Source organism: Oryctolagus cuniculus, chromosome 2, assembly GCF_964237555.1.
Source record: "Oryctolagus cuniculus chromosome 2, mOryCun1.1, whole genome shotgun sequence".
Classification (NCBI taxonomy): Eukaryota; Metazoa; Chordata; class Mammalia; order Lagomorpha; family Leporidae; genus Oryctolagus; species Oryctolagus cuniculus.
This window is the reverse complement of record NC_091433.1, coordinates 178326454-178352746: the sequence shown is the minus strand read 5'-3', so window position 1 is coordinate 178352746 and position 26293 is coordinate 178326454. Positions and strand designations below refer to the sequence as shown.

The 26293-nt window shown below is 42.3% G+C and overlaps 1 protein-coding gene across 13 annotated transcripts in view; it reads right to left on the bottom strand.

Moving 5' to 3' along the window:
* ITSN2 (intersectin 2) overlaps nucleotides 1-26293 on the bottom strand; it is a 167417-nt gene that overhangs the window by 48947 nt on the left and 92177 nt on the right. For all 13 annotated transcript variants that reach the window (XM_070069353.1, XM_070069357.1, XM_070069354.1 and 10 more), the window contains 8 exons: nucleotides 22489-22625; nucleotides 19836-19972; nucleotides 17462-17559; nucleotides 11135-11310; nucleotides 10685-10829; nucleotides 4333-4538; nucleotides 2594-2658; nucleotides 22-188 (listed from right to left, as the gene is read on the bottom strand). In XM_070069353.1, the coding sequence (XP_069925454.1) occupies nucleotides 22-188; nucleotides 2594-2658; nucleotides 4333-4538; nucleotides 10685-10829; nucleotides 11135-11310; nucleotides 17462-17559; nucleotides 19836-19972; nucleotides 22489-22625 (1131 nt within the window). The remainder of the gene's footprint in view (nucleotides 1-21; nucleotides 189-2593; nucleotides 2659-4332; nucleotides 4539-10684; nucleotides 10830-11134; nucleotides 11311-17461; nucleotides 17560-19835; nucleotides 19973-22488; nucleotides 22626-26293) is intronic.

Below are 26293 nucleotides of genomic sequence, written 5' to 3'. Positions count from 1 at the left end.
TTAACAGTAAAATGACTCTACCTCTTGATCTTTTGGTTTGACATAGTTTGATGGAAAAATTCCAGTTCTATCTCCAATACTTCCTGTCCACCACTCTCCATCTTTCTGGGTGACCAGTATTTCTTCACCTTCAGTGAAAGTCAAATCTCCTGGTTCTACACTTGAATATGGGTAAAGTGCAATGTATTCTGCAGGGAAAAAAGCAAAGAGAAACAGATTTTTGTTGTAAGATTACAGAAGTAAAAGCCGAAACTAGGTTACTCTCCAAGATTTTATATAAATATACTATAAAAGACTTTGTGCATTAAGGAACCCTAATATTCATATAAAGATTTAAAGTTAAGGGCCAGCACTGTGGCATAGTGAGTAAAGTTGCCGCTTGCAGAGCCAGCATACCAACTGGGCACTGGTTCAAGACTGGCTGCTCCTCTTCTGATCCAGCTCTCTGCTGTGGCCTGGGAAAGCAGTAGAAGATGGCCCACGTGCTTGGGCCCCTGCACCCATGTGGGAGACCTGGAAGAAGCTCCTGGCTCCTGGCTTTGGATTGGCCTAGCTCCAGCTGTTGCCACCATCTGGGGATGAACCAGCGGATGGACAACCTCTCTCTTTCTCTCAACCTCTGCCTCTGCCTTTCTGTAACTCTGCCTTTCAAATAAATAAATTAAAAACAAAAAGATCTAAAATTAGAAAAAGGAATAAAGCAATTATTTCATAATTCTTCAGACAAAGGTTATTTGATTTAACATAGAGCTTTATTATAGAGTCTTTTTTTCCAGTTGTTTTACTATTATCACAAGGAATTAGTCAAAACTATCAACAGATATTACGCTCCTATTTTACAGATAATGGAATGAGGCTCAATGACAGTAAGTAACATGGTTCAAAACATGTAAAAAAATTTTAATGTTTTTATGAAAAACATATTTTAATCTGCTAAATTATTTTCTCTCTCTCTTTTTTTTAAAGATTTATTTACTTATTTGAAAGGCAGAGTTAGAGAGGCAGAGAGAGAGTCTTCCATTTCTGGTTCACTCCCCAAATGGTTGGACCATCCAAAGCCAGGTGGATGCAGGGGCCCAAGCACATGGGCCATATTCTACTGCTCTCTCAGGCCACAGCAGAGACCTGGATCGGAAGTGGAGCAGCTGGGACTCAAACTGGCACCCATATGGGATGCTGGCACTGCAGGCGGTGGCTTTACCTGCTATGCCACAACACTGGCCGGCCCCTAAATTCTTTTCTCTTTAATTCTTTAACACACATAGCTATGTAAATGCCCAATATCCAGCAGACTGCAGCACCACAAATCAGCTCAAAGCACTTCCTGGCTCAGAGTTAATGCTCAACAAATATTTGCTATGAATGACCTTGAGGGAAATGTCTGAATTTATATTGGCTTTGACTTCGTTCCTGAGATTACTGTTAAGAAGAAACAGTCAGTAACTATTTTTAATGTTTTTTCTTTCTTTTTTAGTTTTAATTATATGAGTACCTGACAACATGGAATTTGGTCTGTATATCATAAACTGGAGATAATCAGAAATGTCATCTACAGCCTCCTGACTTTTCACATTCCTAGTATCACTCAACTTAGCTGATTTAACAAAACCAAAATGATCACAAGGTTGAAGTATGCTACAGTTTGAAAGGTCCTTTCCAAAAGGCTCCTCAGTAATCCCTGGGCCACGTCACAGCGCTCACTCCACTCACTCCGTAAGACACCTGTGGTTTCAGCCTGCTGGTGACCTGGAGGGCCTTGCACTTTCACCCCAACTTCTTGGTCCATGCTACTTCCTCTGTCCAGAAGCCCTTTCTCTTTCTTCCTCTATGCAAGACCCTACCCACTGTTTAAGATAATGCAACCTCTGTGGATTCTTAGGTCCTACTCAGAATTAAGTTTTGTTCATTCAGTTTAGAACTAACCAAAATTGCATGCTTATCCTTTTCATTCTATGAGCAGTTCGAAGACTGTGTTTTATTCATTCTTGCATCTTTCAGTCTTTAGCACAGAATCTTCAACACAGATATCAAATAAAATGTTTAATTTACTATCAAACTGATTTTGAATAAAACATGGTTCAACTATTCAACTATTTTTATAATGGCAGATGCTTTTCATTTATAAATGTATAGAATTATTAAATCAAAATATCTGATATTAGAGTAGACAATATTTTTATCATATTAACAATATCAAAATAATGATTCAAAGTCCAAAGGCTATAGAGAAAAAGTTCCTGTCAATATTTATGAGAAAATGTGCCCTGATTTCAAACCCCATTTAGTGATATATATGGCATACTATAATTAAAATGCAATTTACAAACAACCAAATGCACTGAACTTTCCTTTCTTATTTATTGCACCAGTCTATGCTGAGTTTTTACAGCACTGGCTTTCTAAAAGCACCAAGTATTTTCAGCCGTATTTTTCTGTATCCTCAACATTCATGTCGAAGAGGCAAGGACAGGTTTTCTTAACTTTACCTTAACACTAAAGTCTCATGAACAGGGAGAATACAACTGTGTGAACTCAGATAATTAATCAGTAACTAAGACATTCTCATCTAATTTACAAATTGCCAAAAGCTTACCTTCCCCAACTGGATAGGCTGTGGAGGTAGGCTTCTTGTTTACAGCTGCATACAGAGCTTCTGGTCTGCCAAACAAACACACAAACAATAAACAAAAGACACATGCAGGCAAAAACCAAGAAAGGGGACCTGATGAATACAGTAGGTATTAGTGCTTTTTCAAATTAAACTGAATATTGTCTCTGTATACAGACCAGAACACTCAAGTGTAACATCCTCCTGGATGAAAGACTGCCTAGTCATAAACTTCCACATACTAAAAAATATTAATGTAAGGACAGGCATTATGGTGCAGGGGATTAAGCCTCTGCTTGCCACGCCTGCATCAGCTATCGGAGTGCAGGTTTGAGTCCTGGCTACTCCACTCCCAACTGAACTCTCTGCTAAATGTATCTGAGTCCCTGCCACCCATGTGGGAGACCTGGGAGGAGTTCCTGGCTCCTGGCTTCAGTCTGGTCTGGGCTGTTGCAGGCATATGGGGAGTAAACCAGTGGATGGAAAAGGTCTCTCCCAACCTTGCCTCTCCCACACCCCTTCTCTCTCTGTCACTCTTTCAAATAAATAAATCGTTTTAAAAATGTTAACATAATTTCAATATAATTTAAACAGTTTTTCAAATGTGAGATAATTTGCCTTCCTGAACTTAGACACCACACATTGGTAAATGGGCAGTCTTTCCCTAAAATATACATGGGGTTTTGCTTGCTTTAGGGAAAATAAAGGCAATACCTGAATTTTATTATTTGCTTAGGGCATACTACATTAAAAATAACAAAATAATGGAACTTATACCTCAGAACAGGTATAACATTAATTTCCGTTTCAAACCCTAGCCCATTCAGAAATCTGATGGAATCATGTTTAAGAAGTGGACACCTGTAGGATGCCAAGGGCTCCTCAGGACCAGTGAGCAAATGGTACAGTGAGGCAGCTTTCAAGTCAACTGAAAGTGAGCCTCGCTGTGGCCCCAGCGGAAGGACTGCCTGTCTAGAGCTGAACTCCCATCACTACGGGCTGACAAGGCAGGTCTCACACACTAGAGGGAATCTGCAAGTGAATCAAAGCTAGAAAAATGCCTTCTAAAACTAAAATTTAAACTTAATCCCTTTGCTTAGGCTTTCTTCTCAGTAAAATGCCATGCAGTTTAAACAGGATTATTACTATAAAGGAAGTAACACAGTGTCAACATACAAATCTCAGCTAGTGTCATTGTTACAGAATTATTAAAGATTATCTAATGTTTTCATTCAATTGACTAAAACACTGAAGAACAAATAGGTTACTCCTTGCAGTCTGGAAAAGACAGAACAAAAATTCAGCCTTGTGATTTTCAAAACCCAGTACCTTTCCATGAAATCTGAATGTCTTTTCATTTAGATCCACTTTCATATAAAACACAAATAGTTACCCATAGCTATATATACGTGTGTGTGTGTGTGTGTGTGTGTGTGTATGGAAGCCAGGAGCCAGAACTGCTTGCCTCCCTCGTGGGTGCAGGAACCCAAGTACCTGGACCATTAAGTGCTACCTCCTGAGTGCATTCGCAGAAAGCTGGACTGGAGTGTGCAGTAGCCAGGACTTGAGCGAGGCCCTCTGATATGGTCTATAGGTGTCCCACGTGGCAGTCATCACAATGTCTGCCCCAACTTTCAGCTTTGTTGTACAGTCAGTCGTAACCTCTGCTGACTCAGTGAAAACACCAGCCCCCAAACCTTAAGCAAACACAGAAAGATGCTTACTCTTCGTGCTTCACTTCACTCCCAGGAATGATTTTGACGTAAGATTTTGGAAACCATCCTCTACCTCCGTGTACCTCCCCAAACCACCAATTTTCTTGCTGCTCCAAGACAGTAATAATATCATGTTTTGAGAAGTTCAAGTGGTTGTCTTTCTTTGCAGTCCAGGAACAAAGGGCCTGTGCTTTTAAGTTTTCTACAACCTGTCCCTGTGAATAAAAAAAAAAAAATTTTTTTAAAAGAAGTGGTAGCCATGATTTCTGTTTCCCAGTATATAACACACTTAATAGTTTGAACAGCAGTTTGGTGTGGTAAAAAAATTTTTTTAAATATTTATTTATTTATTTATTTGAAAGTCAGAGTTACAGAGAGAAGAGAGACAGAGAGAGACAGAGTTCTTCCATCCGCTGGCTCACTCCCTAACTAGCCTCAATGGCCAGAGCTGCGCTGATCTGAAGCCAGGAATCAGGAGCTTCCTCCAGCTCTCCCACGTGGGTGCAGGGGCCCAAGGACCAGGGCAATCCTCTACTGATTTCCTAGGCCATAGCAGAGAGATGAATCGGAAATGGAGCAGCCAGGTCTTGAACTGTTGCCCATATGGGATGCTAGCACTGCAGGTGGCAGCTTTACCCGTTAAGTCACAGCACCAGCCCCAGTAAAGACTTATGACAAGCTCAATCTACCAACTGACTTAAATATGATAGACATTATGTTATCAGCCTTCTTTAAGACTGAGTGCCGGCCGGCGCCACGGCTCACTAGGCTAATCCTCCGCCTTGCGGCGCCAGCACACCGGGTTCTAGTCCCGGTCGGGGCACCGGATTCTGTCCCGGTTGCCCTTCTTCTAGGCCAGCTCTCTGCTGTGGCCAGGGAGTGCAGTGGAGGATGGCCCAGGTGCTTGGGCCCTGCACCCCATGGGAGACCAGGAGAAGTACCTGGCTCCTGCCATCGATCAGCGCGGTGCGCCGGCCGCAGCGCACCGGCCGCGGCGGCCATTGGAGGGTGAACCAACGGCAAAGGAAGACCTTTCTCTCTGTCTCTCTCTCTCACTGTCCACTGTCCACTCTGCCTGTCAAAAAAAAAAAAAAAAAAAAAAAAAAAAAAAAGACTGAATGCCTACCATTCAAGGAAACATCATCACTTCTAGGCAAGACAAACAGAAGGTATACAATAATGTACTCACAAATCCATCAAATATATCAAGAAACAAAGGAAAAGGGAGTTACTGCAAACCTTTTCTCTCCTCCAGCTTCCTACATCTCCTCCCTGTAGCTGATTTAGTTCACTCCACTACAAACAGACGTAGCTTTGCTCGCTCTCTCCATTTTTCTGCTGTCTCCTAACTTCACATTCTTATCCATTCTTTTTTCTCTCTCCTCCCCTCTCAGAGAAAAGAGTGTTTTTGTTCTTTTAATAAGGCTAACTTCTTATACTCTAAATTTCTATTATACCTCTTCCTGTTCTAAAAATATTTTACATTAAGTTCCTCTCTTCTCTCTCTTCCTCCATTTCTCTACTTTCTTCCACTTCTAAATTTCTTAAAAGGAGTCTTAAACTTGCTTTCCAGTTTCAGCCCTCAATCCTTTCTAGCTTAAGTTCTGCGCAAATCACACTAACGAACCTCTGCCAAACCAGGTAGCTAACAGTAGTAGAAAAGCTCAATGCTGACCAGGAGAAGCACCTGGCTCCTGCCTTCAGATCAGTGCGGTGTGGCGGCCGCAGTGTGCCGGCCGCGGCGGCCATTGGAGGGTGAACCAACGGCAAAGGAAGACCTTTCTCTCTGTCTCTCTCACTGTCCACTCTGTCAAAAAAAAAAAAAAAAAAAAAAAAGCTCAATGCTTCCTCCAAACTCTTATTTTCCTTGGTCTTTGACAGTGCTGATGTCACAAAAAACACTTGTGGTCATGAGGTTCCCTCTCCGGTGACTGACAGCCCCTGTTCTGTTCTGTCCAGTCTCTTTCCCTTACTGTTCCTCAATAATCTTACTTATGCCTAGGACTTCCCAAATCTATACTTCCAATATAACGATATTCTGTGAGCTCCAGAAAGATACATCCAACTGCTGACTCTTTCTTTTTTAATTAATTAATTTATTTGAAAGGCAGAGAGAGAGAGAGAGAGAGAGGTCTTCCATCCACAGGTTCACTCCCCAAATGGCCACAACAGCTTCAGTTGGGCCAGGCCAAAGTCAGGAGCCAGGAGCTTCATCCAGTCTCCCATGTGGTGGGAGGGTCCAAGTACTTTGGCCATCTTCTGCACTCTCAGGTGTATCAGCAGGGAGCTGGATCAGAAGTGGAGCAGCCAGGACTCAAACAGGTGCCCACATGGCTTTACAGGCTATGCCACAGTGCCACTCTACCTCCCCAACCCCACCCCCACCCCCACCACCACCTCCGCTTACTGAGTATTTCCATGAGGTTCTCCCTAATACAGACACCTCAAAGTTAACACGTCTGAAATGCAATCACTTTTAGACTCTAACTAAACCATCTCTTCCTATACTTTACACCAAAGACAATGATACCACTCTGAAGAATTCTCTTTAACTCCAACTTCTTCCTCAGTCTCCAGTTTAATGGGTTATGTATTAGTGTCAGTTCCTAATACTCTCTAAATCCATCTCTTCTTCCATGTATTTTCATAACCAGCACACTGGTATACAGCATCACCTCATTACTCAGCTGTTGTAACAGTCTTCGGCAACTGGTTTCCTCCACCAGCCTGGCCTCTACCTTCCTGCCAGAGTCATCTTGCTACAGGATACGCATCAAGGCCTTAGGAGCCCGTGGGGACTTCCTACTGCCAAGCTGCTTGGTGTGGCAGTAAATACTTCACAAACGAACCTCGACCTCTTTTCAACTTTACTCCTTGACCCTTTCTTCACGAATCTTGTGCTCCAGCCACACTATAAACATTTCTTGTTTCTGATAGCCACCTCGCATTAACAGGTCTCAGTGACTTTCCCCAAGTTGTCCTTTCATTGGAGTAACCTTCCTTCTCTGGTGAAATCTTGCTTATCTCTGAAAGGTCCTATTCAAATAGCTTGCCCTTTGTGAAGTATGCTCCAACACGACAGATGGAGTAGGAGGCTCTTTATTTGCAGACCTCCTTAGGACTTAGTAGACATGTTCATCACAACATTTCTCATACTTTACGCTTACTAATATGCCTCTTTCATTAAATTATATACTATGTGGTGGCAGGAATTTAAAAAAAAATTTAAGATTTATTTTACTTGAAATGCAGAGTTATAGAGAGGAAGGGAGATACAGAAAGACCTTCCATCCATTGGTTTACTCCCAAAATGGCTGCAATAGCCATAGCTGGGCCAGACTGAAGCCAGAAGCTTCATCTGGGTCTCCCATGTGGGTGCAGAGGCCCAGGCACTTGGGCCAACCTCCGCTGCTTTCCCAGGCCATAGCAGAGAGCTACACTGGAAGTGAAGTAGCTGGAACTCAAACTGGCACTCTTATGGTATGCCAACACTGTAGGTGGTGGCTTAACCTGGTACACCACAATGCCAGCCCATGATGGCAGGGATTTTTAACTTATTTTCCTTAAATTTCAAGCACATCCTAAAATTTCTAGAACATGTGGTTGTAGACTACATATTATCTTTTTCATTTTGGAGTGGTTTATTACAGCAATATATACACAAAACAATCAAGAATAATTTCACCTGTTATTTTAAAAAATTAATGTGTTGGGGCTGCTGCTGTGGCATACATAGTTGGCTAAGCCTCTGCCTGTGGCACTGGCATCCCATATGGGCACCGGTTCCTGTCCTGGCTGCTCCTCTTCCAATCCAGTTCTCTGCTTATGGCCTGAGAAAACAGTGGAAGATGGCCCAAGTCGTTGGGTCCCCGCACCCATGTGGGAGACCCAGAAGAAGGTCCTGGCTTTGGATCAGCTCAACTCTGGCCATTGGGGCCATTTGGGGAGTGAACCAGTGGGAGGAACATTTCTATCTCAGTCTCTCCCACTGTCTGTAACTCTGCCTCTCAAATAAATCCTTAAAAAATATTAATGTATTTGAGACACAGAGACAGAGAGAGGGGGAGAGAGTACTTCCAGTGGCCAGTTCACTCCTTAGATGCCTATATCATCACTGGTAGGCCAGGGCAGAAGCTGGGGCTGGGAACTCAATGCAGTTCTGCCTTATGGGTGGCAAGAACCCAACTACCTGAACCATCACTACCACCTCCCAGAGTCTGCACTAGCAGGGAGCTGGAGTCAAGAGCTAGAGCCAAGACCCAAACCCAAGCACTCTAATGTGGGATACAGGCATCTCAACTGCTAGGCTAATTACTCAGTCCAGATTTTACTTAGAATACACATTTTCGAATGAAGGTAAATTTAAAGGGTCCTGTTCTTATGAAGTTTGTGATTTCTTTTTAATAATTTTTTTTTTTGATAGGCAGAGTTAGACAGAGAGAGAGACAGAGAGAAAGGTCTTCCTTTTCCATTGATTCACCCTCCAAATGGCTGCTATGGGCGGCGTGCTGCGCTGATCCGAAGCCAGGAGCCAGGTGCTTCCTCCTGGTCTGCCATGCGGGTGCAGGGCCCAAGCACTTGGGCCATCCTCCACTGCACTCCTGGGCCACAGCAGAGAGCTGGACTGGAAGAGGAGCAACCGGGACAGAATCCAGTGCCCCAACCGAGACTAGAACCTGGTGTGCCGGCACCGAAGGTGGAGGATTAGCCTAGTGAGCCATGGCGCCTGCCTCTTTTTAATAATGTTAATGCAACAATACAAAGGATCTTCAAAAAGTTCATGGAAAGTGTGTATCATGAAAAAACTACATATGGATTGCAAAAGTTGTTGTTGTTTTTTTTTTTTTTTTCCCTGACAGGCAGAGTGAACAGTGAGAGAGAGAGACAGACAGAGAGAAAGGTCTTCCTTTGCCGTTGGTTCACCCTCCAATGGCCGCCACGGCCAGTGCATTGCAGCTGGTGCACCGTGTTGATCCAAAGCCAGGAGCCAGGTGCTTTTCCTGGTCTCCCATGCGGTTGCAGGGCCCAAGTACTTGGGCCATCCTCCACTGCACTCCCAGACTGCAGCAGAGAGCTGGCCTAGAAGAGGGGCAACTGGGACAGAATCCGGCGCCCCGACCGGGACTAGAACCCGGTGTGCCGGCGCTGCAGGCGGAGGATTATTAGCCTAGTGAGCCACGGCGCCAGCCCAAAAGTTTTAATTTAAGCATTTTATTTATTTTCATCTTATATGAAAGGCAGAGAGAGAGAGAGAAACACACACACAGATCTTCCATCTACTAGTTCATTCCCCAAATGCTAGGGCTAGGGCAACTCAAAGCCAGGAGCCCAGCCTCCCAGGGGCCCAGGTACAGGAGCCAGCACCTGCTGCCTCTAGGCTGTGCACTACTAGGAAGCTGGAAGGAGGCAGAGGAGCCAGGATGCGAGCCCAGGACTCGAGCCCAGCACTGCAGTATGTGCTGCAGGTGTCCCAGGTGGGGCTTCAGCCAGGGCACCAGACTCCTGCCCAGAGTTTCCAGATTCCTTCACACCAAAATAGAACAAACTTACTTTCTGTTTCCATTTTCCATGACCTTCTGAAGTATCCTTGCATCTGCAATGACTACATCTAAATCAAAGGCTAAATATATGCAATAAAGTTCCAAGGTTCCCAGACAAATGAATTATTTAAGAAAAAAATGACAGAAGCCCTTAAAGTCCAAATTTTTTATCGTCTTACAATAGCTACAAATCAAGAATTTATAATAGAAATTATAAAAATGATATTTTGAGCTTAGAAACACCTGCTAGCAACTTTGTTTATTTTATACTTATTTTTAAAAGATTTATTTTTTATTTGAAAGTCAGAGTCAGAGAGAGAGAGAAATAGAGAGAGAGAGAATGAGAAAGAGAGGTCTTCAATCTGCTGGTTCACTCCCCAAATGGCTGCAATGGCCAGAGCTGCGCCGATCTGAAGCCAGGAGCCAGGACCTTCTTCCGGGTCTCCTACATGGTTGCAGGGGCCCAACGACTTGGGCCATCTTCCACTGCCTTCCCAGGCCACAGCAGAGAGCTAGATCGGAAGTGGAGCAGCTGGGACTCGAACTGGCACCCATATGTGACTCCGGCACTGAAGGCGGTGGCTTTACTCACCATGCCACAGTGCCAGCCCCTGTTAGCAACTTTACACAGTGGGAATTAATTGCTGAGAAACATCTAAGTAATAATCATTTCTTCAACTTCACATCATATATAAATGCTAATAATAGAAACTAAATGCTACAAACTAGTTAAATGAGTGACTGATGACTTTGTATAAAATCTTCATTTTATTTTATATGAACCAGGAGCAAATTCAAGGAATAAATTACAGACAACATACCTGTCCATGAATAGGTGACACAGATCCAGGGGACACAGTGCGAGTAAAAGCTGATTTTTTTTGCCATGATGTATTAACAGTTAGGTTTGAAAAAGATACATTTTGATAATCAGTCACTGATGCTGGTTGATTTGAAGAAAGTGGTCTGCAAAGATAACATTTTAAGTTTGTTTACCTGTTTAGAAACTAATAAAATACTACCACTTATCAACTTGTTTGTGATACATACAGTATGTTTACAATTTGTGGAAAAAAAGGAATTCATGAACAAACTACTAATCTATGTTATCACTGACTAAACGTTGGTATTAAATTTGGAACAAATAATATTCTTGGAGGTCCAGTCTAGTTTCGATTGTAACATGACAAAGTGGCAGGATGGCATACCTACATATTGGAGTTCACACACAGGTACAGCTACATGAATTCCTCTATTAGCTAAACACTTACTCAGAAGATGCTGAGGTAGCAGATAAGGATACTGTAGGAGGAAGTAAGGCCTTCTTAGGAGATACGGCTTTTTCACTTGATGGCATTTTTTCTACGTAATTGCATGGAAACCAACCGAAATTTCCTTGAAAACTACCATAAAGCCAACCAGGTTCTCCTATGGTTTTTTCATCAACCTAAGGGAAAAAAGGAAGCATTAACAGTGCTTAGAATCCACATATTTATAATGAAAATAGATGCAGACTATTATATAGTATTCTCATTTTCAGAATTAAGATCATTTAATCAAATAGCTATTTTCTACAAAAAAAATCCTTTAAAAGATGTATTTAATTGAATAAAGAAATATTTATTTAATGGAATTAGTTATTTAATTTAAAAATTTCTTAAAAATTATTTATTTAATTGAATTACAAAGAGAGAGATCTTTCATCTGCTGGCTCACTCCCCAAATGATCACAAGGGTCAGGACTGGGCCAGGCTGAAGCCAAGATCCAAGAATTCCATCCAGGCCTCCCACATGAATGGCAGGGGCCCAAGCACTTGGGTCATCCTTTGCTGGTTTCCCAAGTGCATTAGCGGGCAGCTGGATCAGAGGTGGAACTTAAATCAGCACTCAAATGTTGGTGTAACAGGCGGTGGCTTTATCTGTTGCACCACAACACTGGCCCTATGTTTTATAGACTAACAGTTATTATTTCTAGTGATTGACAAATTAACTTTTTACGTTTAAAATTTCAGTGTTATCCAAGTTAATACATGAAAACAATTTACAACCACAAACAGCATCACACATGGCTTAAGATGGAAAACACTTGCCCTACTTGCTCTTTAGCCCTGATTCCCACTCCTAACAATAACTTGCTATTCTTACTGGTTTCTTCTGTATTTCTAAAGAACATACTCATACTGTTATTTCTTAAATTTTTTCAATCACAGACATTATCTACTGGCTTTGGTTTTGGAAAACAAAGATTTACCTTTCCATCACCGTATTTTCTTACTCTACCAATACTGTTATATGTTAGAACTTGCTAGGTCACTGGGACACAAAACTTCAAACCTAAATTAGATACAAGTAAAACAACCCTAAAAATCATACAGTGGGCTTTTACTGCCCGAGAGTCCACAGGCTTGGCAGCAGCTTGGACAGGGACATCCTGAACTGTTAAGACCAAACATGGTAAATTGCTGTCTTTGAAAACAATGAACAGCTGTCAAGGGGTCTTTGGCCTGTTCAGACCCACCTGACCGCAGTGGCCAGGGTATCTACATATAGGAAGACCCATTCCCCAGAAAAGAAGTTTAAAAAGCTGACTGCCTGCCGCCCTGGGGGCTGAACCTCTTTTCACACCCCTGTTTGCCATCCAAATGTGAATCTTACTTCTTCGGCCATGCTGTCCTGTGTACAATAAAGGCCTTTTCTGCCTTAACTGGCCACCTCCTCACCTAATTGGAACATATAAAAATTTGAGACTTAGCAATAGAAGATTTTTTTTTTTTTTTTTTTTTTTTGACAGGCAGAGTGGACAGTGAGAGAGAGAGACAGAGAGAGAAAGGTCTTCCTTTGCCGCTGGTTCACCCTCCAATGGCCGCCGCTGCAGCCGGCGCACCGCGCTGATCCTGGCAGGAGCCAGAAGCCAGGTGCTTTTCCTGGTCTCCCATGGGGTGCAGGGCCCAAGCACCTGGGCCATCCTCCACTGCACTCCCTGGCCATAGCAGAGAGCTGGCCTGGAAGAGGGGCAACCGGGACAGAATCCGGCGCCCCAACCGGGACTAGAACCCGGTGTGCCGGCGCCGCAAGGTGGAGGATTAGCCTATTGAGCCACGGCGCCGGCTCAGCAATAGAAGATTTTTAAAAATTATATTTAATGTCTATTTTTATGATCCAATATTTCACATCTGAGTCATGTAGTTTCCTACTGATTGCAATTCCTTTCAATTTTTAAATTTCCGATAGTTGACCAATAGTTTTTTTTTTTTTTTTTTTTAAGATTTATTTATTTATTTGAAAGCAGGGTTACAGAGAGAGAGGGAGAGACAGAGATCTTTCATCCACTGGCTCACTACCCAAAAGGCCCCTATGGCCAGGGCTGGGCTAGGCAGAAGCCAAAAGCCTGGAACTTCATCCTGGTCTCCCACATGGCTGGCAGGGGTTCAAGCAACTTGGGTCATCTTCTGCTTTCCTAGGCACATTAGCAGGGAGCTGGCTTGGAAGTGGAGTCGCTGGGACTCAAACTGGTGCTCATATGGGATGTGGGTCGCAGGTGGTAGTTTTATGCTACACCACAACACTGGCCACCATGACTGTTTTTTAACTTTGTTTTCTCTGGTTTTATTTCATGGACTTTTGACCTCTCTAACAGAGCTATAAGATCTCTGAATACTGTTTTCCAAGTATAAAATATATTTCCCATACAGTGTGGCACCTCTGTCCTCATAGTTTGTGTCTTCCTCTGCTTCTTGGTTCCTGTCCCATAAACAAGGTTCACCACAGGCTTTCTTGCCTCAGGCTACACAGGTCCCAAACAGGCTCATCTGTACAGTGTGACCAGTTCTCTCTGTAATCCAAAAGCTATCCTCACAACTGACTTCTTCCAGGGGACACAACTCCCCATGTGACTATGCATCTGCACACTCCACTGCCAGCCTACACCAGACACCAGGCTACTGAGGTCACCTGATATTGAACTGTGTAAATCCCAACTGTAAGCCAACATAAACCCTTTTTTTACGAAGAAGTTCCTCTCAGGGACTGGCAGCCTTTTATGAACACCCACTGTCTAAAATAGTATCTATCTGCTTAATTCAGAGTAAATGAATGTGCCAACTGTGCCTGTTCTCCACTCCATCTCCCATATACATCTAAAACAGATTTGATCTATTAACATTATGCAGAATCCATCACATTTTAGAAATAGCTTGAGGTGTAATTAACAAAAATTTCATGTTTAAGTTGTTAGTGTTGGTTAAGTTAAAGTTAAATATGTGTGTACAATCACGATGAAAACAATGAACACATCCATCATTCCCAAAAGCTTCCTCTTGCTCCATTATAAGGCCTTCCTCTCGTCCTTCTCCTTGACCTTCACCCCATCTCCTAGAAAACACGTGGCTTGCTTCCTGTCCCTGTAGATGTTTTCATTTTACAGAATTTTATATAAATGTATATAATACATATCCTTTTCGTTTGCCTTTTTTGCCTAGCATAATTATTTTGAGATCTATCCATGTTGTGCTAAGTATGAACAGTTTATTTCTTTTTATTTCTGAGTGACATCATATCACATGGATATACCACACTGTTTATACTTTTACCTGCTGATGAACATTTGAGTAAGTAAAGTTGCCACAAATATCTGTCTTTGCAAGCATACACTCTTTCAATTCTTGTAGATAAATACCTGGGACTGGAATGGCTGGGTCACACAGCACAAGTATGTTTAACTTTTTTTATTGTTAATAATGCTTTATTAATCTGCATTGTCTTATATAACTCCCATACTATGCAATTCTCTCATTTAAAGTATATGATTAAGTGGACTTTAGTATATTCACAAAATTATACAACCATTACTGCGATTAGCTATAGAACATTTTTCCTCAAAAAGAAAACCTACTTCTTAAGATTCTAAAAAATCTTTGAGACTGGTGTTGTGGCACAACGGGTTAAGCTGCCACCTAGGACTCCTAATCCCATATTAAAGTACAAGTTGGAGGGGCTGGCGCTGTGGCATAGTGGGTAAAGCTGCTGCCTGCAGTGCCAGCATCCCATATGGGTGCCGGTTTGAGTCCCAGCTGCTCCACTTCCCATCCAGCTCTCTGCTATGGCCTGGGAAAGCAGTAGAAGATGGCCCAAGTCCTTGGGCCCCTGCACCAACGTGGGAGACCCGGAAGAAGCTCCTGACTCCTGGCTTCAGATCGGTGCAGCTCCAGCCATTGCAGCCAACTGGGGAGTGAACCAGCGGATGGAAGACCTCTGCCTCTCTCTCTCCCTTCTCTTTCTGTGTAACTCTGACATTCAAATAAATAAATGATCTTTAAAAAAAGGACATAATTAAAAGAATTCCAGTTACTTTTTGAAAAAAAAAAAAAAAAGTACAAGTTGGAGTCCCACTGCTCTGTTTCTGATCTCTGCTTAAGCAACTGGGAAGACAGCAGAAGGCAGCCTAAGTGCCTGGGCCCCTGCCACTCGTGTGGAAGACCCAGATGGAGTTCCTGGCTCTTGGCTTCAGTCTGGGCCAGCTCTGGCGGTTGCGGCCATTTGAGGAATGAACCCGTGGATGGAAGATCTTTCTTCCCCTCTTTCTCTGTTGCTCTTTCAAATAAATAATAAATCTTAAAAAAAATTTTGAGGAATCCAAAGTCATAAAGATTTTCTAATGTTTTCTTCTAGAAATTCCACCTTTAGGTTTTTAATTTGATCTATTTTGAGTTAATCTGTATACATGTTGCAAGGAATAAATCAAAATTCATATTTTTTGCAAATGGCTATCCCATTTGTGAAAAGATTATCCTTTTACCACTGAGTTGCTTTTGTACATTTGCTGTGTGTGTGCGCCTGGGTGTGTATTTATCTATTCTGCTCCATGATCTATTTCCTCTCTGAATGCTAATAACATAACTGTTTTTAACTGACTTATTTTTAAAAATAAATCTTAAATTGAGGTACCATAAAACTTCCAACTGTATTCTTCTTCTTCAAAGTTGTTTTGGTTTTGAATCAGACTGTCAATTTCCACCAAAAAAAGCCTGCTGGGAGTTTGATTAAAACAGTCTTGAATCTATGCAACAATTTGAGAACCAATTTCTTCTCAATGTTGAATCTTCCAATCACAAACGCAATATATATTAACATTTATTTCTGTCTTCAATTAAAAAATTATTTGCGAGGCAGAGAGAGAAAGAAGGGGGGGAGGGAGGGAGGGAGAGAGAGAGGAAGAGGGGAAGAGAGTGTCTTATCTACTGGTTCACTCCCTAAGTGTTGGAAATGGCACACTGGGGATTATTTTGGGTACTTGAGTTCTGGTATCATTAAACATTTACTACCTAACTGATAAACTACACCAAACTGCTGACAGTGCAGGAATGAAAGAAAACAGATATGGGCTACAGACTCTGGGCTATATTACTTTAATTTACTAAGAAAATGAGCAGTGATGAAAGTCCTAGGAACTCTTTCAATTATGTCAAACTGGCTTTCTCAAACACTATTCCCTACATCTTCTCTTATTCATCCATTTTACATGGATTTTAACAGTACAATAAAGACCTTTTGTTTCAAGAAACAAATGGCCTGTATCCAGTTAGGACTGGAGAATCTAACTCCTTCAACTCTTTCAAAAGCTGCTAGAAAATAATAAGCCCCCACCCCCATTTTACTGTTAATTTAGTAAAATAACAAGATCAGTATGGCACAGTAGAAAGAACACTGGATTTGGAAATCAGAAGACGTGTACTTGCACCCTTCTGGTACTGTGGAGCTGATGGTTACAATCTCCAGGGGGCCTATGCTTCCTCTGCTAGAACAGGGCAATCGTAGCTGTCCAAGGCAGCTCTGAGGGATATAGGAAGGCCAAACAGGTAATACTGAAGAAATCCTCTTTTAATTATTTATTAATTTTTTGACAGGCAGAGTTAGACAGTGAGAGAGAGAGACAGAGAGAAAGGTCTTCCTTTCCGTTGGTTCACCCCCAAGATGGCTGCTACGCCCAGCGTGCTGCACCGATCCGAAGCCAGGAGCCAGGTGCTTCCTCCTGGTCTCCCATGCAGGTGCAGGGCCCAAGCACTTGGGCCATCCTCCACTGCCTTCCCGGGCCACAGCAGAGAGCTGGACTGGAAGAGGGGCAACCGGGACAGAATCTGGCACCAACAACCGGGACTAGAACCCGGTGTGCCGGCGCCGCAAGGCGGAGGATTAGCCAAGTGAGCATGTATTTGACAGTCAGAGTTACATAGAGAAAGGGCGAGACAGAGGGATCTTCCATCCATTGGTTTACTCCCCAGATGGCCACAATGGTGGGGAATGGGCCAGGCCAAAGCAGTAGCCAGGAACTTCTTCCAGGTCTCCCACATGAGAAGCAGAGGCGTAGGTACTTGGACCATCTTCCAATGCTTTTCCCAGACCATTAGTAGGGAGCTAGATTAGAAATGGAGCAGCCTGGACACAAACTAGCTTTACCAGCTATGCCAGAATGCTGACCCTTTAGGAAATATTTTAGAAGCATAAATAACCATATAAAAATTATACCCAATATCATTATAGAAAATAACATATTGTATTATATTTAGCTTACTTAAGAAAAAAAAAAACCCTTTGTTTCCTACCTGAATTATATCCCCAGAATTGAAACTCATCTCATCATGGTTCCTTGCTTCAAAGGGGTATAATGCTCTATAATTCACCAAAGCATTAGCTGTCTCACCTAAAAAGAAAATTGTCATTATTTGCTACTTTTATGTATATATATTTTTGCTATGACTCAATTGAGAATTCTTTAAATTTAAAAGAAAAACACCGAGTATCAAACACTATAATGGAAATCCATTTGACAGGCTTGTTAGGATTTAAATATCTTGACCAATCATATCATCAATATAAAAGCAAGTAAGGATGTTCATGTAAAATGAACTTGCAGACTGAGGCCATCCACGAATCTGAGGGAAGAAGGTAGGGAGGAGTGGCCAGGCTGAGCTGTACTAAGAGGAAGAAAAGACTAAGCAAAGGGAGATGTGGTTTGATCTGTGGGACTCAGAATATGACAAGAAAGAGATAAACAAAAGGCAGGTCACAAATGAGAAGCTCAGCAAGTAAACTGGGTTAGCTGCAGAAAGATCCACAGATTGATCAGTGTGGAAGAAAAGCAGCAGAAGGGCCCCCCAAATGGAGACAATACTACAAATATTTTGTTGTGCATATTTTTATTATTTATTTGACAGAAAGAGAGCAAGTGAGCTGCCTACTCAATTGCCAAATGCCCACAACAGGGCTCAAGGCAGAACTCAGGGGTTGGGAATTCAATCCAATTCTCGTACGTGGACAGTAGGACCCAACTAGAGCCATCCACTGCCTCTCAGGGTCTGCGTTAGCAGGAAGCTGGGGTCAGGAGCAGAGCCAGGTATCAGACCCAGGAACTCTGATGTGGGATGCTAATGACCCAACTGGCATCTTAACCAGTAGGCCAAATGTCCACACCACACTGCTCAGTTTTAGAATAAATGCTTTTTAATAAACTAGTGAAGTTTTCAACACATTCTATCATTAATATAGATCAAAGTGTTATGCACACAAAAGAGAAATAATAATATAGTATTATAGGAATAGACTCTGAGGTATATCAAAACAAGATTACGTATTCTGAGAAAAAACACCACTGTGCAAAGATTTCTGTTATTTCATTAAAATAAACAGCTTATGAAGCCAGTGCTGTGGTATAGTAGGCTAAACCTCTGCTTGCAGTACTGGCATCCCATATGGGCGCTGGTTCGTGTCCCAGCTGCTCCTCTTCTGATCCAGCTCTCTGCTTACAGCCTGGGAAAGCAGTAGCGGATGGCTGAAGCATCTGGGCCCCTGCACCCACATAGGACACACGGAAGAAGCCCCTCAGCTCCTGGCTTCGGATCAACCAAGCCCCGGCCATTGCGGCCGTTTGGGGAAATAAACCAGCAGATGGAAGAGCTCTCTCTCTCTCTCTCCTTCTGTCTGTTAACTCTACCTCTCAAATAAATAGATAAAATCTTAAAAAAAAAAAATAGCTTATTTACAATGGTTGAATACAATACTTAAAACTGTTTACATCAGTTACCAAAATGTCAGGATTGTTTTCACAGCTACTCAGAGACAATGACCTTTTTTTTTTTTAAGACTTGTTTGTTTATTTGAAAGAGTTACACATAGAGAAAAGGAGAGGCAGAGAGAGAGACAGAAGTCTTCCATCCAATGGTTCACTCCCCAGCTGGCTGCAACAGCCAGAGCTGTGCCAATCCGAAGCCAGGAGCTTCTTCTGGGTCTCCCATGTGGGTGCAGGAGCCCAAGGACTTGGGCCATCTTCTACTGCTTTCCCAGGCCATGGCAGAGAGCTGGATCGGAAGTGGAGCATCTGGGACTCAAACCGGTGCCCATATGGGATGCCAGCACTGCAGGCGGCAGCTTTACCCACTATGCCACAGTGCTGGTCCCATGACCTTCTTTTCTCCTGTTAATATTTCCACCCTCAGGCTATTCTAATAAGTTAAGCTTAATTTAGCAAAGGTTTTCTTTTTTTACTCTAACCATTTTTCTGCTTCAATTTTCATCCTTTTTAGTGTGTCATCTGATCTTATATTTTTATTTTTGTTAATTCAAGAGACAGAAAGAGGGACAGAGATAGACAGAGAGTGATCTCCCATCTGCCAGTTCACTCCCCAAATGCCTATAATGACCACAGCTGGACCAGGCTGAAGCCAGGAGCCAGGAACTCCAAATGTGTCTGCCACGTGGGTGACAGGGATCCAACCCCTGCTGCCTCCCAGGCTGCATGTCAGCAGGAAGCTGGAGTCAAAAACCACTGGAGGTCAACTCAGACACTCCGATATGGGAGGTGGGCATCTCAAACAGTCTTAAACACTGGCCCAAAAGCTCACCCCAAGATCTTTTTCTCATATTGTTTTTGTTGCTATGTGTCAGAAAAGCCAAACTTGTTATTTTTATTCCTATTCTTACCTGGTTTCCCCTCAGCTTTCCGTTCCTCTTCTTGAATTTTTTCTTGTTTTTTTTCTTCCTGGAGTCGCTTTTGTTTTTCTTCTTCCTCCCTTCTAAGACTTTCTCTCCATAAGTTTTCTTTTCCTTGCTTTGCTTTCCTATATGTAAAAGAAAAGTTTGCAGAATGACCTAAACCGTATTTTACATTAAATAAAGTATAACAGAAGATCTGGTTCTTGTCTAGGCAAAAAACTAGTAAAGCATATAGGGATGGGGATAGGAACGGGGATCAAGGACGAAGCGTGCCCGGGGCCCTGCGCTTCTTCCCTGGCCTCTTGCCAGGACAGGGCTTGCTGTAGCCCTGCGCCTCCAGGGCGCATGGCCTTCGGGCCATGTGCTCTAGGCTTCCTGGCCTAGATGCTCATCCACGTGGCTGGTTCCTGGTGCTTGGTATGAACCCCTATTCACCTCTCTCCCCTAAATAAAGCTCTCACTCTCTTATGCACCTTTCTTACTAAATAAAAGCTTAAAAAAAAAAAAAAGGATGAAGCGGAGAACTAAGCAGTATCAGCCAATGTGAGGAGGAGCCTTGGCCTAAGGCTGAGCTGCGGTGTATGACTGACATCATCTTGCACCCTCCAATTTACTCCTGCCTGCTTGTCTCTAAACAAAGAAAAAAAAGGTGTGTGTGGGGGGGAATATGGAATGGAACATTCAGCAAACCAATCTAACAATTACATTTACATCTCCTTCTTCTAAGGGAGCTGCACAAGGATTGCCTTCCAGCTTTTACTTCCACTATCCCATCTAATCTCCGGCTCTGGGATCCAATCATTGCTGCTGAAATAGTTAAGATTATCTGGTATTCTGCTACCACTTCAAAAAGTCTTTTGGGGCCAGCACTTGACCTACTGCTTAGGACACTGGTTGGAGTGTCTGTGTTTGATTCCATAATCTGGCTCCTAATTAATTCCTGTCAATGCAGACTCTGGGAGGCTAGAGGTAGAGGCCCAAGTTTTTGGTCCTTACCCTCCACACAGGAGACCTGGATGAACTCCCGGTTCCCAGCTTTTCCCTCACTGAGTTCTAGCCATTGTGGGCACTTGGGGTATAAACCAGTAGTTGGGAACTGTTAGTAAACTGGTGATGTTTTTTCTGTGGCACCATCTATGCCCCAGACGCCATCTTAGGCTCTGGCTCCCATCACAACCTTGCACAGTAAGCTTCAGTCCTAAGCCCTATGGCCCAACCACAGGTGTCAGCTCCACCCCTACCCTAATGGGATTCACTGCTCCTATTTCCCTGCCCCTTGGCCAAGGTATAACAGGATCTGCTTCCAGCACACATCTCTCTCCTGATCCTCCTGATCTCTTTCTCTCTTACTCTCTCCCCCTCTCCCCCTGGCCAGTAGGGCTTCCTCCACCCTACAATAAACCTTTCCCTTAACTCTGGTGTTGGGTGTGTTTTGTGGTGGTCTTACAGGAGCTGTCTATCTATCTCTTTTTCTTTCAAATTAAAAAAAAAGTCCTTTTCATTCACTTAGATAATATTTTTCCTTTATATATTTGTGTTTCGGTACATATTTCTATGACATTTGATATAAAACTGTTGTTTGATATCCAGCCAATCTATAATCAGACTTAATTATTTTAGTGTTAAAACTAATATACATTATACTTGTATTTTTATGATCTTCATCAGAGCTGCCACCACTCAACTTAGTACCTTCTCCAAGCCTTAGCATGTGAAGTCTTTAGGTAACTGGTTCTAGCCTTCAGATATCAGAAAAATGCCTTATTTCTTGCTATACATGGAGGCAATTGCCATTTCTCAGTGGTAATTGCCATTTCTCAGATAATTGGATCAACATGCATTTAACACAGTGTTATTCTATAAAATTAAGCATTTGGATTTTATGATCTCTCAGGAAACAGTAATAGATTTATTTATTATACAGAAATGGACTAATGAGTGTTTACTATGTACAAAACATTATACTTGGCTCTTTAGCTACATTATTATTATTATTATTATTTTTTAAAGATTTATTTATTTGAAAGGCAGAGTTACAGAAGGCAGAGAGAGAGAGGTCTTCCATCTGCTGATTTACTCCCTTTGAATGGCTACAATAGCCATAGCTGTGCTGATCCAAAGCCAGGAGCCAGGAGTTTCTTCCAGGACTCCCACATGGGTGCAGGGGCCCAAGCACTTGGGCCATCTTCTACTGCTTTCCCAGGCCATAGCAGAGACTGGATTGGAAGTGGAGCAGCAGGGACATGAACGGGAACACATATGGGATGCTGGCACTGCAGGCGGTTGCTTAACACCCTATGCCACAGCGCCAGCCCCATTAGATATGTTATTTTAATTAACACAATTATTAATGAGCTATACATTCCTGTGTCTTTTATCAAATGGAAAAGTTGAAGCGTAAAAAGGGAAAGTGATCTAGCCAAGTTCACCCATGTAGTAAGTGGCAGGTCAGGTCTGACTCCAGAGTCTCTCTTTTTCACTAACAGAACATAAACTCAGTCCCTGAAGGTAGTACTAAACTTATACAATTTAGAATTTGATTACTACACTAAGATAACTGTTACATTTTTACAGTTAAACTAAAGACTTGGGAAACAAAGTTAGAATTCTAACAGCAATATAAATTTATCAGCTATTTTACCTTGTAGCCTCATCTTCTAGTTTCTTTTTCTGTATTAGCTCTGATCTTTTTCTTTCAATTTCCTTCAGCTTGTCATGTTTGATCTTATGAAGCTGTTCAAGGGCTAACTGCTGTGTATGATAGCTTTCTCTCAGTTCCTGAAGAGAAGATAAGAATAAGTCAATATGCAAATGATTCAAATGCTTTTGTGTTATGTAGTACTGTGGTATTTGAATGGAAAGAGAAACTGCTAAAGCAAGTTAAACTAAAAAGATTAAATGTTTTAAACAAATTTTCATTTTAAAAGTGAATACAGTAAGTATGCCCATTAAGACAAATACATGTTAAAATCATTTTCTTTCACATCAAGTAATTCTGTGATTTGGGATCTTATTTGCAACAAAAAAGCAATCCACTAAAAATATGGGGGATACAATTTGCTTGTCATTTATTTGAAGAGGAATGGTCTTTATTCATGTTTTTACATACATAGTTTAAACAAGTTACCAATAACTTTTATCCAATAAGATCATGAACTAAATATAGAAGCAATTATTAAATAACTTAGTTCAAAGCTAAGAATGTAACAGATAATGTCTGCCTAAGATCTTGACCAGAATTCAAAATAATAAAAAAAGTATTCCAAATAGATGTTGAAATAAACAATCGATTACTGAGCATCTAATTGTGTGCAAAGTGTTATGAAGGACTGACTCAAAGGTGATCCGATCCAAAGCTTCCTGACTTACAAGTCTATGGTTCAATTTCAAAGTAAAAAAAAAACTTGGGGCCAGCGCCACGGCTCACTTGGCTAATCCTCTGCCTGCGGCGCCGGCACACCAGGCTCTAGTCCCGGTCGGGGTGCCGGATTCTGTCCAGGCTGCTCCTCTTCCAGGCCAGCTCTCTGCTGTGGCCCGGGAGGGCAGTGGAGGATGGCCCAAGTGCTTGGGCCCTGCACACCATGGGAGACCAGGAGAAGCACCTGGCTCCTGGCTTCGGCTCAGCACAACTCCAGCTGTAGCGGCCATTTAGGGGGTGAACCAATGGAAGGATGACCTTTCTCTCTGTCTCTCCCTCTCACTTTCTGTAACTCAACCTTTTAAATAAATAAATAAATAAAAAATCTTAAAAAAAAAAAAAAACTTGCCAAAATGTGTGCTATCACTAATGCCTCAGAAGAAGCTTGTGACTATCTTCTCTGTTCAGCATTTTCTCCCTTCCTCTAACAACAACTTCCTTCCTTAGGGAAGCTCATCTCCCGCCCATCCCCACCCACACCCTACGTGGTTTTGGTGCATCCCAGTGGCCCACTGCTCCTTCCACTGCCTCCCAGGCAGGATCATTATACCTGGCTTGAACAGGCACAACACCTCACTCCCTGCTAAGAACGACTGGTGCAAAGGACATGAACTGGACCCAAGCCAGGCCAGGCTCTGTTCCTGGGATTCACATAGACTGAAGGTGACAGAAACTTATTTCCCTGAGCATGTTAAACTGAGATAAAGGAAACCTGAGGAGACCATGAACAAAAGGAAAAAAAGAGAAGCAAAGATTAGAGACAGAGGAGAAGAGAGAGGGAGTGTGGGCCATTACAGATATTTGAGAAGCAAACTAATGGACAGAAGCATTTCCTCTCTCGGTCTCTCTGCTTTCGTGTGTGTGTGTGTGTGTGTGTGTGTGTCACTCTGTTTCAAATGAATGTGTTAAAAAAATAAATGTAAAGGTTGAAAATAAGAGGATGAAAAAGGGTATACTCTCAATATTGGAAAAAGCAGACTTCAAGGCAAGAAGCATTTATAGAGGAACATGTCCCAGTGATGAAATGATCCACGATGTTGTAACAGTTCTGAATTTGTATGTGCGTAGTAACATAGCCTGAAAATCTATAAAGAGAAAACCTAACAAAACTATATGAGGAAAAGACAAACCCATACTCAAAGTACGGGATTCAATCATACCAATCATCGTAACTAACAGAAAATCAGCAATGCAATCACTCACAGTCAGAACTTCTGAAGGTTTTTTTTTTTTTTTTTTTAAATCTTTTTAGTAGATATCGGCAGTCCATGAACTCAGGAACAAAATTAATCTTTACTTTCACTAACTTCTATCTGAAATGTGACATTTCTTTGAATTCCAAACACTTGTAATAAGCAACAAACCACAGTAACATTAACTATACTTGTGACTTCTCTTGCCAAGTAAAAGAAATCAGATATTTTCTTATATACTATTGACACCTTAGTATCACACTTTTTTTTTTTTTTTTTTTTTTTTTTTAACAGGCAGATTTAGACAGTGAGAGAGAGAGGCAGAGAGGAAGGTCTTCCTTTTCCGTTGGTTCACCCCCAAAATGGCCGCTACAGCCAGTGTGCTGCACCGATCCAAAGCCAGGAGCCAGGTGCTTCCTCCTGGTCTCCCATGGGGTGCAGGGCCCAAGCACTTGGGCCATCCTCCACTGCCTTCCCGGGCCACAGCAGAGAGCTGGACTGGAAGAGGAGCAACCAGGACAGAATCCGGTGCCCCCAACTGGGACTAGAATCCGGGGTGCCGGAGCCGCAGGCGGAGGATTAGCCTATTGAGCCATGGCACCAGCCCATACATACATCTTGACTTCAAAATGATGGTATTGAAATCTATTACTAGATTTTATTATTTGGCTTGCAGTGAAGCATACATATAAATGTATCACAAAACAGTTTAAAAAATGTCTCATCACTCTCATAACTGGTTTTTAAAATAATGCTTTATATGTCACTTTATTCCTTAAAATATGACTTCAGGAAAAGGTCTTGAGACACTGCAGGACTGTGGAAGCTTCCCTGGCATAAATATGGTTAGGTGGCTCTGCTTTGGGAACTGGTGTTTATATCCCATGTTTCCCAGCAACTCTTTAGGGTCACAGCTCCTTTTTTTTTTTTTTTTTTTTTTTTTTTTTTTTTGGACAGGCAGAGTGGACAGTGAGAGAGAGAGACAGAGAGAAAGGTTTTCCTTTGCCATTGGTTCACCCTCCAATGGCCGCCGCGGGTGGCGCGCTGCGGCCGGCGCACCACGCTGATCCAATGGCAGGAGTCAGGTACTTATCCTGGTCTCCCATGGGGTTCAGCGCCCAAGCACTTGGGCCATCCTCCACTGCACTCCCTGGCCACAGCAGAGAGCTGGCCTGGAAGAGGGGCAACCGGGACAGAATCCAGCGCCCCGACCGGGACTAGAACCCAGTGTGCCGGCGCCACAGGGCCAAGGATTAGCCTAGTGAGCCACGGCGTTGGCCAGGGTCACAGCTCCTATATTATTATACCCCATGCTGAAGACAAAAGTTTCCAAAGGTAGACCTGAAATTCCCTTAAAGAAGGAAGGGAGTACTTCCTTAATCCTCATATTATGGATTTGAGAAACGTCTTCTCTAACATCAAGTACACAGCTCATTCCAGTTTTTACTTACAACCCCAAGAACTAATGTTCCTCATCCCCAAATCAGTTAGTCTTGCTGTTATCTGAGGTTTTCAGAGTTTCTGGACAACCCCCTCCCTAATAAGAGCAACAAAAATATTCCTGTATACTTATGAGTTCATAATGCAGTTCCTGATACATGTTATCTCATTTAATTGTTGACTGCAAAATAAACAGGAAGAATATTGTCAGGTTTTTCTTGTACATGAAAGCAAAATTTTGAAGGTAAATAACAAAATATACATACAACTAGCAAGTGGCATGTGTAAAACTAGAAGTCACTTTTTCAGATTCCTAGGCCAGTATTTTTTCATTGCACTTCATTCCTAGAGATCATATGTGAACTTTCTTAATGGATAATGGGCAGTTTTGTCTT